This window comes from Scophthalmus maximus, chromosome 6 (genome assembly GCF_022379125.1).
Source record: "Scophthalmus maximus strain ysfricsl-2021 chromosome 6, ASM2237912v1, whole genome shotgun sequence".
Classification (NCBI taxonomy): Eukaryota; Metazoa; Chordata; class Actinopteri; order Pleuronectiformes; family Scophthalmidae; genus Scophthalmus; species Scophthalmus maximus.
The window spans coordinates 21,405,225-21,421,923 of record NC_061520.1 but is presented as its reverse complement, the minus strand read 5'-3'; the positions used below and the strand labels follow the sequence as shown (position 1 = coordinate 21,421,923).

Sequence of the window (16,699 nt, the reverse complement as noted above, 5' to 3'; positions counted from 1 at the left end):
CCCAAAACTGTAGCTGCATTGGAAGTTTAGGTTCAATTGCATTTTGTTTTTTTAATTTTCCATTTCCGTTGCAGATTTTCAAACTTCTCCAAGCCCCTTTCACAGATAGTGGTGACGGTCCCATGCTTCGATTGGAAGAACTTGGAGACCAGCGCCACGCTCCTTTCAGACATATTTGCAGGCTGTGCTACAGAGTGTTACGCCATTCCCAGCAGGATTACAGGAAGAACCAGGTGGGTGGACGCATGGCGCCACTCTGACCCCGATGCCGTGGCCTTCCATTTGTAGTAACTCTTCCTGCTTTCTTCGGTCTTCACAGGAATACATCGCCAAACAATTCCGCTTCATGCAGAAGCAGATCGGATACGATGTGTTGGCAGAGGACACGATAACGGCCCTGCTCCACAACAACCGGAAGCTGCTGGAGAAACATATCACCGCCGCTGAGATAGACACGTTTGTCACTCTGGTGAGGAAGAACCGGGAGCCGAGGTGAGGCTCACAGGAAGCCACTGTCCCCACGTACAGCAGAAGTACGGGGCTGTGGCCAGTTTGGGTCAGATTTGTTTGTGTAACAGCCTTAAGGAATTTAAATCTATGTTAATGTATTCAAGTGTGTGCTGACGGGTATGACTGAAACTGCTTGTGTGTGATCTTGGCCCAGCAGCTGATTTGTTGACAGCTAGCGTGTGTCAAATGTTTTTAATGATACAGTACGTGAATCAGGCTGATCCAGAAGGTTGAACAAAGGAGGCCTTCACAGTTTGAACTGTTATATTACTGACAGAAGTGGAATTAGTATTTCCGTTCACATTTTTTAAACTTATTTTATCCTCTGACTTTGGACTGTAACATAATCTGAAATTGGCCATGCATATCTCTTTTATCTCTTCTCATCTATGAAAACATATTTCATGCTTTGTGAACCTGAACCCAGGTTTCTGGACTACCTGTCAGATCTCTGCGTGTCCATGCAAAAGTCCATCCCTGTGACCCAGGAGCTAATCTGCAATGCGGTACTGGACCCTAGCAACGCCGACATCCTCATTGAGACCAAGTGAGTGCCCCTTCTTTTTTTGGTAGTATCACAGCTGAAAACGAGCGCGCTGGAGTAACCGATGTGCTCTTCACCAGATTGGTCCTGTCCAGGTTTGAGATCGAGGTGACGGTGAACGGCGAGAGTCCAGTGGAGGCGGAGGATGAAGAGGAGGTGTGGCTGTTTTGGAAGGACAATTGTAAGGAAATCAGGAGTAAGAGTGTCCGGGAGTTGGCCCAGGATGCAAAAGAGGGCCAAAAGGAGGATCAGGAGGTGGTCAGCTACTACAGGTGAGTGACTTTAACAAAAACATATGAATACATGTAAGCTGTATAGTGTTTTAGAATCAGAAGCACAAGCACAAAGTAATATTCAAGAAAAATGATTATGGAAACAATTTGAAAAGAAACGGCTAATTACTCACCTCATATTTCCTCTCAGGTGTCAGCTGAACCTCTTTGCCCGCATGTGTCTGGACCGTCAGTACCTGGCCATCAACAAGATCTCCGGTCAGCTGGATGTGGATCTGATCCTGCGCTGTATGTCCGATGAGGACCTGCCCTTTGACCTGCGGGCCTCTTTCTGCCGCCTGATGCTGCACATGCACGTGGACCGCGACCCTCAGGAGCAGGTCACGCCTGTCAAATATGCCCGACTTTGGTCGGAGATTCCATCCAAGATCGCTATCGACGAGTGAGTTCATCTCAGGAAAACGCATAATTAACATCAACGTCAATTAATCAGCACGGCAAGGTGTAATTGACTTGCATTTCCGTTCCAAAGATTATAGTGCCCTTGACGTCATGTGATGTGTTTCTCCTCCTAATTATTCAGCTATGACAACGATGAAACCACCAGAGACGAGATCAAAGAGCGGTTCTGCCTCACAATGGATTTTGTTGAGAACTACCTGAGAGAGGTGGTGTCGCAAAACATTCCTTTCTCTGACACGGAGAAAAATAAGCTCACCTTTGAGGTACGGCCTCTTTGTGGCTGGCGTGAACAGATGAGTTGACGCATCTGTTTTGATTAAGTCATAAATCGCGGTTTTGAATTCTCTCGTCTGCAGGTGGTGAACCTGGCAAGGAACCTCATATACTTTGGTTTCTACAACTTCAGTGACCTGCTTCGCCTGACAAAGATCTTGTTGAACATTTTAGACTGTGTACATGTCAGTACCATATACCCCATCAACAAGTTGGAAAAGGGAGAGGAAAACAAAGGTAAATGTCGACTTCCACAGAATTGAGTCACTCATCCTGCAGTTCCTCTCACCTAGTCTCAACCCTGACATGCAGGAACACTTTATTGAAAGAACAATATAATTTAATTGACACTGATTTAATGAATTTAATGTTGAAGTACTTGCAATTTATTCTAAATCCGGTGTCTAATTCCCGGCCAGCTGCCACATTATGTAAATAGCAAATGTATTTGTGGCGAATAGTGCCTGTTGCGTGATGGTCTTAATATGAGGTGTGGTCAGTTGCTTGGTTTTTCCCATATGTTTACATCGCAGATTAGACTCAGTAATTCACTCTTATTTTTAGGACGAATCATCACGATAGTAGATATATTCCTACACAGTTTGGTGCACAACACATGTACACTCTGCATGTTACACACTGATGATCTGTTCATGTGGTTTCAATTTGACCATGAGCAGATGTGTTCTCTCTTACTAACTGGCAAATCCACCCTCTTCTGAACCATGTGCCTTTTGCAGTGTTACCTTTTTTCCTTGATGTTAAACTTGCAAAAGTGTTTTTGGAAATGCCCTGAATGCATGTGTGCCCTGCACTTTAGACCATGCACTTAAATCATTAAAAGTAGAACTCAAACTTACAGCTGAATCTTCATTGATATACATCATCAAGCAAAATGACAAGAAACTGAATCTGACACCGACTATGAATTGAAACATTTTGTCGGTTTTGTAAAATTAAGTGAGATGAATCCACAAAAATATCCACAATTTCTCTACATTTGAATGTTAATCCTCTGTGTGCTGTAGCTGGCAGCAATGTGATGAAGTCCATTCATGGGGTGGGGGAGCTGATGACCCAGGTAGTGCTGCGAGGAGGCGGCCTGTTGCCCACCACACCAACTCATCAGCCGGAGGGAGATGTGGTCAAGACCCAGATTGAACCAGAGAGAGAAGACATCATGGTCATGGACACAAAGCTGAAGATCATCGAGATTCTGCAGGTAGAGTGTAACGTTGCTTCTTCCTTGAACCCAAATGCTCATGAGCCCCCCCTTTTTCTGTTTTCTCACATGTTTCTTATTTCCGTTCAGTTTATTTTGAATGTACGGCTGGACTACAGGATCTCCTGCCTGCTCTGTATCTTCAAACGGGAGTTTGATGAGAACAACCCACAGGGAGAAAACGCCTCCGGTCTGAATGGAACCAATAACGTCACAGGTCCGATGCCAGGTATGAAGCCACATGATTTACTGATTTGCAAAACATGCTGAATTATTGCTTAGTTGGTTCCATATGTGAATACCGACATTGATTTTACTGTAGGAAATCTTGACTTTGAGAACATCGAGGAACAGGCAGAGGGGATTTTTGGAGGAAGGTAATCCACGCCTTGCTACTCTTTTCAAATCTTTGTTTAATAAGAAAGATTTTGTACGTTTGTAATGTCATTTTTTGTTCCACTCTCTTCACAGCGAGGAGAACACTCCACTAGACCTGGACGATCACGGTGGTCGTATCTTCCTCAGGGTCCTGCTGCACCTGACCATGCATGACTACCCCCCTCTCGTGTCTGGAGCGCTTCACCTGCTCTTTAGACACTTCAGCCAGAGGCAGGAGGTTCTCATGGCCTTCAAACAAGTAAGCCTTAACGCCCTCCAAGACTTTTTATTACTTGACCATGCACACAGCTATATGTATATAATATACTTTAAATCTGAGAATTTTTAGCTTGAAGTTTAAGTTTGCACTTTCCTTTTCTCCCCTCACTCCACTCTAGGTCCAGCTGCTGGTGACAAGTCAGGACGTGGATAACTACAAGCAGATCAAGTCGGACCTTGACCAGCTGCGGTCGATCGTGGAGAAGTCGGAGCTGTGGGTGTACAAGAGGCAAGGAGAGGATGGGATGGATGGAGAAGGACCTTCAGAGTCTGACAGCAAAAAGAAGGTACAGTGTACGATCCCCTGAGAATATGAAACACTTGTTGAGTTAAAGAAAGAGGACAACTCCTTTCAAGACTACCTACCTCAGTGCACATCATATTGGAGTATAAGGGGCCTCTTTTCCTTATTGCTTCTTGTTTTGCAGGGAGATTCACTTGACAAAAAGTCATCAGAAAGCACCAGCAGCTACAACTACAGGGTTGTAAAAGAGGTGCGGTCATTTGTATCCTAATCTGGTATTTTTCTCGTTTGTGACCCGTTTTTTGTAATTAAAATTCCTCCCGCTGTCCGTCTGCAGATCCTGCTGCGCCTCAGTAAGCTGTGTGTCCAGGAGGGCAGCTCGGGGAGGAAGAGTAAGAAGCAGCAGCAGAGGCTGCTGAGGAACATGGGCGCTCACAGTGTGGTGCTTGAACTCCTGCAGATCCCCTATGAGAAGGTGCGTCCGGATGCAGAAAGATTACAGGATGCTCTAAAAGCACTGCGTGACTTTTTTACACTTTAGTGTAATCTCATGGAAGAAGAGGTCTGACTCTGTCATCTGCATTAGGGCGAAGATGTGCGAATGCAGGAGATCATGAAAACGGCTCACGAGTTCCTGCAGAATTTCTGCGCTGGAAATCAGCAAAACCAGACTCTGCTCCACAAGCACATCAACTTGTTTCTCAACCCAGGAGTGAGTAGCACAGGGATTGTTTTTGCAGTTCGGTTTCCAAAACAAATCTGAAATTTCATACGCAGTTTTGACAGACTGTCCTTTGTGTCCTCTCTCTTTCCAACTTTCTCAGATCTTGGAAGCAGTCACCATGCAGCACATCTTCATGAATAACTTCCAGCTGTGCAGTGAGATCAACGAGCGCGTGGTCCAACACTTTGTCCACTGCACGGAGAGTCACGGCCGTCATGTCCAGTATCTCAAGTTCCTGCAGACCATAGTGAAGGCCGAGAACAAGTTCATTAAGAAGTGTCAGGACATCGTCATGGCTGAGGTCTGTTCTGTGATCTTTACACCAGACTGTACATACTGGTGAATGTGATGTACTGTAACTAGACGTCTTGGCACTGATTTTCCCCTGCTCAGCTGGTGAACTCCGGCGAGGACGTTCTGGTCTTCTACAACGACCGTGCCTCCTTTCAGACTCTGGTCCAAATGATGCGTTCAGAGCGGGACCGCATGGATGAAAACAGTGCTCTGATGTACCACATCCACCTGGTGGAACTGCTGGCCGTCTGCACCGAGGGAAAGAACGTCTACACCGAGATCAAGTGCAACTCCCTGCTGCCCCTGGATGACATTGTGCGGGTGGTCACCCATGAAGACTGCATCCCTGAAGTATGAAGAATGAAATTTATTTATTTCAAACTGAAATTCAATCACTTTGTTGAGCGATATGCTGAATCTTTGTGCGTTGAATCAAACAATGTAGTCTGTTTGTACAGTATTTAGCTTTTGTTGTCTTGCCGGGTTAAAAAGAGTTTAACGTTCGGGCTTTCAACTTTGAATATATACACTATATCATATTTGAGGGGACAAACACAAATCTTATGATCGGCTGCGGTTTTCCATGTTATCATTACATTCATGCATATCTGAACCATGCAAAAGCATTTTCATTCTATGTATTTGCATTCGGATTAAGTAGCTTTCATTTCTAAAGGGAGGTCTGAGCCACTGATGTAAACCTTCATGAAGCTTAACATTAAGGTGAATCCACATTCAATGAGTAAAAATGACCACGTAAGCAACAAGTAAACATAGGTGAGCTCAAGAGCAGCGAACAACATGGTCGGCCACATTTGAACAGATCAAGAATTCTACAGGAGTGGGCCTGAATGCATGACAGTTTTGAATAGAAAAACTACACCAGTTATTACTATGAGATACAGAGTATGGACATAGTAAAGTATTTACTATTTTAGACCTGGAATCTTAATGTGTTTCCAAAACAATTTGTCGTAACTGATGATACCCTGATACCTCTTAAATGCATACTGTACCTACAGAGTCCACATGACCCCGTTTGCTGGCGGTGGATGTCCCTCTAATCTCTATTGTCATATTCTTGGTTTTTCGTTATGTTGGGCTGTAGAAGGACAGCGTCACAACATTTAACAAAGTCCTCCCCAACAAGACTATGATCGGTCTCCTCGCTGAACCAGGTTTCAGTGTAGTCTAGCAGCTGGCGCACACACTCCAGGTGCAGCTAAAAGCCAGCAGTGTGAATGTGCTGTCGAATGTCTGCCTGGCTTTTGCATCACAGTGTTGAGTCAGCAAGGGCCGTAACTATGTGGTCTCAAAAGGTAGTCTCAGCTTGAAGTAGGCAGGTATATGAAGATAGAAGGTAAACACTGGCACCGCACGTCTCGCAGTTTTCCATGTTGCACGCTGTGTGCCAGATATGTTGACAGCTTCTTTCCACGGACGAACAGTCTGACCCTGACGCTGTAAATGTGGCTTATTAAGTTTGTTTGCATTCTGACAGGTGAAAATCGCTTATATCAACTTCCTAAACCACTGCTATGTCGACACGGAGGTGGAGATGAAGGAGATTTATACATCCAACCACATGTGGAAGCTGTTTGAGAACTTCCTGGTGGACATTTGTAGGGTAAGGCTCAATATGCTGCATTTTGACAGTGCAACGTCATGGTTGTGGGGTGCGATTATTGTTGACACGGCGTGCCGCGGACATTTGTTACCCGTCACCCACATGCAGGAAGTGTGAACCAATGCCGTACCTCATGCTGATATTTTTTTTTCCTGTCCTTGCTTAGGTGTGCAACAACACCAGTGACAGGAAGCATGCGGACACCATCCTGGAGCGTTATGTAACCGAGACGGTCATGAGCATTGTCACATGTTTCTTCAGCTCGCCTTTCTCCGACCAGAGCACGAGCCTGCAGGTAATCTGGACTGTGGTGTTTAACATTTGAAATGCAGTCTTACAATATTTAAAATCTGTAAAATGTGTACTTGCTTGAGTTTCACTTGTCTGAAATACATGAAGCCTCCTCATATACATACAGATACTACAAAATATGACATGTTTCCCTTTGCATAGATGACTCGCCATATGTATGTAAGTAAAGGTGACTCCCTCCAACGTTAGTTCTCCCGACCTCTGGGCGTGTGATTCGTCAACAGGCTGTGAATGTTAAGAGACGTGTGGGTTTGCACATTTTCATCGTTTAGTAGGAACACAGACTCTGCTGTGCGTAGATCTGTTGCACAAGATTCTGCCGGGATGTGGTGCAAATGATGTACTGTTGCTGTGCGGTCACTCTGTTCCTTTTGACCTTGGTGTAGCGGTGTCCTGTTGCCCACAACTTTACCAATAAATCATAACCGCCACCTTCCATAGAATTCCAAAATCCCTTGTGCAGTCACTCTGTGGTGTAGTTTCGCAGACTGTTGGCTGCTCAGCACACCATCGTCTGCTGTGTGGAGTTGTTTTTGTTTCGAGTTGGCTTCAGTAGAATTTCTATATTTTTTTTTTCTTGTAACCATTTGCACATTCTGGGAAAAATCTCCCTGCTGGCGTTTTTACTGATACATGATGACATCATGACCCTCTTTCTCTCGCAACAGGCCGTCATTTTTGGAAAGATAACTGAGGTATTTATTGTACTGGCCAGCTGATAGATTTGCTCTTTTGTCACGGTAGTAGACATCAGCTATTCCCTCTGTTGAACACTGGTTTGGATTGTTATGTTGGGAGTGCACATCATTGTAAATGGCTGGCCTACTGAACCTGAAGCTGTAGACCCTTCCACTGTAGGTGTTTAGCACAGTTCAACATAGTGAGGGAACACAATAGTCTTTTGGTGTTAGTTCAATTCTTGTACACTCTCCTCCATCTAAGTGTTTCCTTTCTTTACCGTCTCTTATTGTCTTTTTTATTTTTAAATACTTTTTTTTTTCCTTCTTGCAGACTCGTCAGCCAGTATTTGTACAGTTGCTACAGGGAGTGTTCAGGGTCTACCACTGCAACTGGCTGAACCCTGTCCAGAAGGCGTCGGTGGAGGCTTGCATTAAAGTGCTCTCAGACGTTGGTAAGATACTGGGCTAACAGCAGCCCACCAACCTCTGGCTTTACTTTAGAAAGGACATTGTGATGCAAGTTAAATAAATATAATATATATATTCTTTCACCCAGCTAAAAGCAGGGCCATTGCCATCCCAGTCGACCTGGACAGTCAGGTGAACAACCTGTTTGTCAAGTCCAACAATGTCGTGCAGAAGAGCATCCTCAACTGGAGACTGTCAGCGAAGAACACCTCGAGACGAGACTCGGGCATCACCACCTCCAAAGACTACAGAAACATCATTGAGAGGCTGCAGGTCGGTAGCAAGAGTTAAAGTTTCTTTTCTCTTCTATTATTCATTTATTTAATAATTTACCCAGAAAAATCACGGTGCAACGCCAAATATCAAAATGAAAGACAAATATTACAAAGCCACATATACTAGTGAAGCTGAAAAAAAGTTTTTTAAAAAATTATAATAAAAAATATTGCTAAAAGGATTTAGCGGGTTGAAAAGCAGCTTGAAATCCACGTCTCTCCCTGTCAGCTGTGTGGGTAAAGAATGTGGAAGAGAACAGGAAACAGTAATGGATTTTAATACAAATGCATTATTAACTGGTACTGTACAGGACAACAAGTACTGTCAGTATGTTGTAAGATGGTCACATAATGAAGTCTGACTTGAAATTAAATAATCACTCTAAATCTCCAAATGAACAGAAAGCAAATGCAACTTCTGTAGTTTTTTCTGCTACTGGAATAACACTTTGTATTTGCCAATCTTTAAAAAAAAAGAATAATCTCTCATGATATAATTGTGCTTTACAGTTACATTCTGACTGCTCTTGTGGCGAAGTGGTGTTTCGCTGGAATGGGAAAAACACATGGTGGGAAAAAAACAACATATTTCCCTCAATCTCTGTGTATTGTTTAAAATCAGATACTTTAAGTGAAAGCAAAGATAAAAAAAGAATTCTGCCGAATTTATTTGCATTATCTACTAGCCATCTGGTGTGTGTGAACCACACGTGTCACCAGGAGAGAAGCGGAACATTTCCTCTTCCTCATTGGGCTTTTTGTGGCAGGAAAAGGAGAACAATAAGCTTGACACAAAAGCTTGGTTTCTGGTGTATTAATAAAGTAATGCTACACGAAGAGGTGGTACAGTAATGCACAAATATCTCAAATCTGCTGTACTCTGGGATGAGTGAAAAAAATGTGATTGGAGTAATGTAGTAGATAAATAAGGTATGATAGAATTAGCTCAATCAGCCAGTGTCATCAAGTGATATTATGCTTTTGGTAACTGCGGCACAAACAAGCATAATTCTCTAGAAGTAGTCCCTAATTGCATCCTGGGAAAAAGAAAAAGTGTTGTGGGTTAGGCTGTCACACCCTTCTTTCGTGTAACTCACGACTCACTCTGCTTTAAGTGGAAGTCGGAATATCTGACCGATTATCTCAACTTACACTGGACACCCACTGCTCTGGCTTTAAAGAATATTTTTGCCCCCCTCCAAAAAAAAACAACCTCCAGCTAAGAGACCAGCCTAGTCATAATATTGTAATAGAGTTTGCAAAGTTTTTCGTTGTACGACGCCAACACATTCACTCATGGAGAGTAATGCAGTTCCCAAAGTGGCTTCCTTGCCCACATATTTTTTGCCCTTTTTGTTTGACTGCCCATAAACAGCCCTTGCAGTACTGTAATCACTACCCGACCAACAGGCTTGATGATATTTTTCACACTAATCATCAGCGGACGTGACAGGAAGCGCATATATGGTTTGATTTGATTACCCACAATGTAAAGTGTACTAGATATGCCCCCTTCTGTTTCTCTTACATTTATTCATAAAGCAGTCACATACGTATGTTTTGGTATTGACCACCCCAGCTGTGGTCAATACCAAAACATGCGTATGTGACTGCTTTTTTTGGTTTGAAATTATTATTTTGGATGCACGTACAATAGATATTGATAGATATAAGTCACAGGCTTTTCTCATAAATATTAGCTACTTAGATTAGTTTTAGCACACCTATATTTTTAGGTAGGTATTCAAATATTCACTTGAGATAAGATAAGATGAGATGTTCCTTTATTGGTCCCCCGTAGGGGCAATTCAAATTTGACACAGAAGTGTCGCAGCACAGGGGAAAATGTCATAAGAGAATAAAACAGAGTAAGAATAGAAAACAGAATCTAAGGTAAATAAGATGATACAGAAATACTATACAATAACATTCATTCAAGTGTGTTGTAGCTGTTGTGCAATAGAAAGATACAAATTAAGTGATTGTGCATTTGAGATGTGGAATGACATGACTTTGTCTTCTGTGATGGCCATTGTCAGGAAGTCTGTGAATCTTTCTAAAGGTCATATTTTAGTCTTTTGTCGTGAAAGCCAAAGTTTTACGTGATGTGCGTCATTGTATCCTCTGCAGGACATCGTGTCGGCGCTGGAGGACCGTCTGAGGCCGCTGGTCCAAGCTGAGCTCTCTGTGCTAGTGGACGTCCTGCATCGCCCAGAGCTCCTCTTCCCCGAGAACACGGAGGCTCGCAAGAAATGTGAAAGTGGAGGATTCATATCAAAGTGAGTCCAAACCTCAAACAAGTATAACGAACAGACCGTTAACATAATACATAGTTAAGGTTAGACTTTGATGGGACAGGCTTTACAGTGATCCGACTGTACGTCTAGTGCAGATAGTTATCCAGCAGAATTGACTCCTCTGCCCCAGTTGAGATCATTTTTTTATTAAATATGGCATGGACTGTTCACATGCACATAGAAACAAAAACACATACATTTTATGTTGCACCTTGTAAGAGTTTTTTGTTTTTTTTACAGTTCTCTGTATCTCTTCAGCTGCCTCGTGTGTAGGAGTAGTTTTCCACATTCACAGCTGAACGACCCCTACTCTCTGCTTTTCTGATCTTATCCCCCAAACGTCTTGTTTATGCTAAAAGAAGATCGTTTTAACATGGAAGTCAGACACGATGATTTGGTGTGATTATCATGGCTATGTCCAGTGGTGCAGATTGCGTGGAGTTTGTTTGAACTCACGTTTCTCTTCCATCTCCTGACCAGACTGATCAAACACACCAAGCAGCTGCTGGAGGAGAACGAGGAGCGTCTGTGCATCAAAGTGCTGCAGACACTGAGGGAGATGATGACAAAAGACCGGGGCTACGGGGAGAAGGTACGTTCCCTCGGTGTTTTGCCTTTTCCCGTCCTCTGTGCGTAGCCATGCCCAAGACTCGCCCACACACACATGAGATAAAACACTTTGCTCACATCTCAGGAGTCAGGATACAGTGTTCCCGTCGTCCCACTGCACCAAAAATACCGGGAGACACAAGCCACAACGTAAGAGGCTGAGCTCTCGGTGATTCGCCTCTGGAGGTTGCACAGCCCGGTGAACAGAAATGATCCATATGTGCTGTACATCAAGTCTTCTACTGTGATCACTTCAGTCGGGGACGTTTTTGAATGTTTTGCTGTGATTGTGGGTCAATTTATGTTTGGAAAACTCTGGCACATACTTACGAAAAAAACATTCGCTCATAAATACTCACTACCTCAACAGTAAGTCCAAATGATCAAAGTGATGAATAATAACATTATTAACACTATCAACGTCATGTATGCTCCAACTCTCCCTCTCTAAAATACTTTCATTGGCTAAAAATGCCCTCTTGTATTAATCTCTCATCGATTGTTTCAACTCTGTCAGTGTTTTTGTTGATTTAGAAAAACTAAGCTAAGGCTTCACCGGTTGAAACAAAATCCAGCCATACACTCAACACCTGATAGAAATCTGTGCCAATGGCATTGAAATGGCGAGCAAAAGAAAACTACTATAGTAAACATGGTTGTTAATAGTGTAAGTTTTTAGAATATATATATATATATATATATATATATATATATATATATATTTTTTTTTTTTTTGTTTGTTTGTTTTTGTTTTTTTTTGTTGTTGTTGTTGTTGTTGGGTTTTTTTTTTAAATTTCGATTGGAAAATGCTTACTGAAACAAATGTCCAATTTAACACCATGAAGACGGGAGTAGCCCGATACTGCATCAGCATGATAAAGTGGAACAAAGTGATCACACTCTTTTGTGAGTCTTTTGAACGGAGGATCGCCTGTAGATTTGCATTTAGCTGTTTTAAAATCTCTATGTATGATTAGAGCAGGAGTTGCATCTATGAGTATTGTTGTCACCATTTGGCAGCTCCATTGTTTTCTGAATCCATTTAGTCTCTCTGTCGGTATAGACTCACCATGTTGTGTCTTTATGATGGTAGACTGAGCCTAAACTAAGGTTTGAAAGTAGAGTGTCGAGCCTTGAGCTCTTTCATGTTCTATTGTGTAACAACATTGAATCACAATTGATGAATTGGGGATTTTGTCATCCACTGATCAGCATTAATCAGACTCTTTGTAAATGACAAAGATTTACATGGCTCCACGGCTGACATGGGATACCAAGACAACAAGGTTGTGTTTTCCAAAAAAGCATGAAGGTAATATGTAACAGTAAAAACTCCTGATTACTTGTTTCAACACTGAAAACCTTTTCCTGTAGGTCAGTGTCAGACGAGCTCAAAATCATCTGCATTTTCAATGTTGTAAAACTATGAAACGTGAAGGTGGGAGGGTGCTTTTACTCTAACAAATGTGGGTGGTTCTGAGCTTTATCATGCTGTCCTTTCCCTGCAAGTTTTTCTCACATGCTTTACATATGCACACTTGTGAGCAGGCTTTGACCCACTAATCCAACCCTACTAACTCTGTGCCCCCTATACTTCTTCTCTTGCAGCTGATTGCCTTTGATGATGAAATGGATGTGGCTGAGGTCGATCATTTTACTTACTGTCGTGATTTGTCTGCCACTAACGGCGTAGATGTGCTTGTGCTGCGAGTAGGATTAGACTCTCTAGCATCCCATTGTCGCCTGCGACGCCCGTCGGCAGCTCGGTCCGTCCCTCCCTGTTGTCTGCCTGCTTAGAGTTGCTCCTGATCTCCATGTTCACAAGTAGCATAGAGCTAGCATGTCATGCAATATGCTTGTCTGTTGTGCCCATATATAGTTGTTGTACACACTGTAAGGACAAAATGAGATTTCAGAAGAACACTGACTACAACATTACTGCACTTTACCACTCTAAAGTCTCCAAAGTCTCAACTGATTTTAAGTCTACAGTTATTACACCTTTTTTAAAAAAGCCTTATTTGAAAGTCTATATCAGATCCGTGGTACAAGTTGCCTGTAACAGCATTTTTATGCAGCTAAGATTGCTCATCACAAATTGTGTGGGACATTTGTGCTGTGGAATTTCCATTGAGGGAGAGTGTTTTTCTTTTTTTATTAAAACCATGTCACATATTTAGTTCATGCTTTAACAACCATTGAAAATCTCTCCACCGTATGCTCCTGTTTCATTAAGAAGATTAGTTCCTGTTAACTCACATTTTTCCCTATAAGGGACTTTTTAATCTTGACCTACAGATGTGAAATATAAAGTGAGAAGCAGGAGAGAAATTTCTGTCCACCATGATAGAAACCAAAATTCTTATGTCAGATAACTTTCTAGAGATGGTCATGTTTGAGGCTCTCGTTTTTAGGCATTGTTACTTTGAATTGCATTATGTTAAACTTTAAGTACATTTTGCTTCAGTAAATGAGGAGGAGGAGGAAATGTACAATATAATACACATCATCACCTGCCAGCACCAATTGTCACAACTGTAACCAATTTGCCTTTTTAAAAAATGAACTTGTACGTTTAAAAGAGAAATGTGTCAAATCAATGTTATTTCCCAAATGATGGTCTTTTTGACAGTGGCAAAAAAAATCTTTTAACAGGAAGAAACCTTGAGCAGAACCAAGCTCTGGGTGGGCAGCCATCTTGGTTGGGATAGTATAATAATAATAATAATAATAGTAAATATTCGTGCCTACCAAGTTTGGTTCATCTGCATCAAATTTAAAGCAGGTAGAAATGTGGTAAAGGGCTCTATCGAGTCAAGACCCCTAAAATATCACATTTTTCACCGGTTCTGATGCGTGTCCCTCTGACTTTGTCAGTGGCTCGGGCCCTCATAATACATTTTGTTCAGTAAGTGGTAGAGGCTCTGGAGGCGGAAAAACCTGCAAAAGGAGAATTTCATCTTTTATTAATTTAGTGTCCAAAAATGTATATCATGTTAAATAATAAAACTCACCATGTGAAATTTACAGTTCGTTAAAGCACCCAAATTCCCAGAAAGTGTAACAAGGACATAGTCCCAGCGTTCCCAGCTTCAGCTATGATGCGTCCAGTTCATCAAACCAAGTCAACACATTAATAACTTGGTCTTCTCAATAAACACTTAACATGGTGAAGTGGTTTCGATTTAGGGTTCTTGTGTTGCGCCGCATTACATCACAGAGCTGTTCCTATTATTCTGGTCACTCAGTCCTTCATGATGGCTGACAGTGACACAGAGACCACCATTTAAAGAGCAGGTGTGAGTGTATATATAGCAGGGGGATGTCCCGTCTAACAGATCACTCATCACACAGGGGGCCCGGCTACTGGTCCTCTGCGCTTCGTGCATGTGCATGTGCATGTGCATTGCACTGAAACGTGTGTTGCCATGGCCTGTGGCCCTTGATGAAAGGAATACAGCAAAACTGGTTTGTCATTTCTGTTTGTGGTAGCGAGGAGGCATCTCAGGGATGTCAGTTTGGCAGTGACGACAAAGGAACTATGTCTGACATTTCACGTGCGGTATCCTCAGATGGCACCTGTCTTACACAAATCTGCTCCTTTCTTGTGGGGTTTCTTTTTAAAGGACCACTGGTAGACTTTGTCTCAGTTTCAGAGTACTGTAATAATCACAGGAGGAAGAAGTCTCTGTCTCTTCTCCCTTGGTCGACTGCAGTTGTCTTTATTCACACCAGAAGTCGGACCACTCACCTTCAGCTCACTCAAGGAAAAACCACCGGTCTTTTAACCATTTCTAGGAGACAAGGACACATTGACCTCGAACTTGTCTTGTCTTCACTAACCGCCTGTGAGTTTAAGAGTCTAATGTAAGACTTTAGTGATTCAATTTAAAGACACTGCATGGTCAGGCTCCCAGGTACATTTGAGATGTACAGTGTTAGTCACTTCGAATCTGTCGGTGGCACATGGTTGTTTCAAAAAATCCTTTGTTTACCAGGGTTGATTGAACCTTTTTGGTTTGGGCCCCTGAGCTTTGGAGCTTCTTATCTGAGCAACTTTTATTTCATTATTTATGTCTTTTTGCTATTTTTTGTAACACAAGTTGTTCAACAGTAGTTCAAGTTATGACGTGTGATTTCATTAGCTTCTGTGATTTAATATATGGCACTTTAAGGACTTTCTTATCCATGTTGGCATCAAGTCAAGCATGAAGCGAGAACATCGATTCTTAGCCATGGAGACAAAACGGTCTCAACTCGAGGTCCACGTGTACACCGGGTAACAGATTCTTCTCCATGACAACAGAGCAAAGTCAATCCATTGACCAGGACTGTGCGATGTGGCTGAAATGCTTTGCAAGGAGAGCTAGTAAGTGGAATTTGAGTTGGGATTTCTTCTGTTTCTTTCTACTTTTTTGCACAGCACAGATTGATATTTACAGTCGACATGGTGGCTTTTCTGAAATCTGTGAATGTGTCAAAACTGAAAGTACAAATAGTCAGAACAGGAGAATGTGTGGCAGCAGGAAAAAAAAAATAAGGCTGAAGAGTGAAAAACAGACAGGCGGCAGCCTTGTCACTTAATCAAGGTCGTGGTGAGAGCAAGGGAAGTGAACAATGATGTTACTTGCGGAAATGGAGAAATTGTCTGAAAGGGTCTTTCCAGAGTTTCCAAGAAGAAACATGCTCTCAGTTTCTCTCTCCCTCGTTCTCTCATGCCCTCCCCTTCCCTCCCTCCTTGTATTTGCCGCCTACTGCTTGTAGCAGTGGAAATCCCCAGCTTCCACAAAAACAGAGCTGTTCTTCTCAGAGACCGGCGCTTTTGTCTCATCGTCGACTACTCCCATTTGCAGTATCTCAAGAATGCACTCATACTCCCCTATCCCCCAGCACATGCTATATGTCACTCATTCATACACACACACGTTTTAACGGCAGCGTGCCGTGCCCTGGCCCACGCCTCTCTCTCTGTCTGTGTGTGTGTGTGTGTGTGTGTGTGTGTGTGTGTGTGTGTGTGTGTGTGGGTGGGTGGGGATATAATTCAGATAGTCCCGCCAAAACTTCCCTTTAGCCGCAGCAGCAGCAAGATAAACTTCCATGATGGCTGTTATGTAACCCCTGCTGCTGCTCTCTGACCTACCACAACGACCCCCCCCCCCCCCCCCCCCCCACCACAAGGTCTCTAGGAATGAGTGCAGCTGTCACTTTCACCACTGTTTGACAGAGCCCATCATACTTCATCTTGTTGCATGCCAGGACTTTTGGGGG

General features: G+C 42.8%; 1 protein-coding gene across 8 annotated transcripts in view; it reads left to right on the top strand.

The window, feature by feature from the left end:
• Positions 1 to 16,699, top strand: part of itpr1b (inositol 1,4,5-trisphosphate receptor, type 1b) — an 82,357-nt gene that overhangs the window by 23,036 nt on the left and 42,622 nt on the right. For 5 of the 8 annotated variants that reach the window (XM_047332702.1, XM_047332701.1, XM_047332699.1 and 2 more), the window contains exons 17-39: positions 75 to 233; positions 320 to 492; positions 938 to 1,057; positions 1,135 to 1,326; positions 1,478 to 1,729; positions 1,871 to 2,012; positions 2,106 to 2,259; positions 3,051 to 3,244; positions 3,335 to 3,473; positions 3,567 to 3,621; positions 3,716 to 3,881; positions 4,021 to 4,188; positions 4,330 to 4,395; positions 4,483 to 4,620; positions 4,732 to 4,857; positions 4,970 to 5,170; positions 5,263 to 5,514; positions 6,665 to 6,790; positions 6,957 to 7,085; positions 8,114 to 8,234; positions 8,339 to 8,523; positions 10,656 to 10,804; positions 11,303 to 11,414. In XM_047332702.1, coding sequence (XP_047188658.1) covers positions 75 to 233; positions 320 to 492; positions 938 to 1,057; positions 1,135 to 1,326; positions 1,478 to 1,729; positions 1,871 to 2,012; positions 2,106 to 2,259; positions 3,051 to 3,244; positions 3,335 to 3,473; positions 3,567 to 3,621; positions 3,716 to 3,881; positions 4,021 to 4,188; positions 4,330 to 4,395; positions 4,483 to 4,620; positions 4,732 to 4,857; positions 4,970 to 5,170; positions 5,263 to 5,514; positions 6,665 to 6,790; positions 6,957 to 7,085; positions 8,114 to 8,234; positions 8,339 to 8,523; positions 10,656 to 10,804; positions 11,303 to 11,414 — 3,519 coding nt within the window. Of the gene's footprint in view, positions 1 to 74; positions 234 to 319; positions 493 to 937; positions 1,058 to 1,134; positions 1,327 to 1,477; positions 1,730 to 1,870; positions 2,013 to 2,105; positions 2,260 to 3,050; positions 3,245 to 3,334; positions 3,474 to 3,566; positions 3,622 to 3,715; positions 3,882 to 4,020; positions 4,189 to 4,329; positions 4,396 to 4,482; positions 4,621 to 4,731; positions 4,858 to 4,969; positions 5,171 to 5,262; positions 5,515 to 6,664; positions 6,791 to 6,956; positions 7,086 to 8,113; positions 8,235 to 8,338; positions 8,524 to 10,655; positions 10,805 to 11,302; positions 11,415 to 13,039; positions 13,076 to 16,699 lie in introns of all 8 variants that reach the window. The other 3 variants (XM_047332698.1, XM_035630821.2, XM_047332696.1) reach the window with 1 other exon arrangement.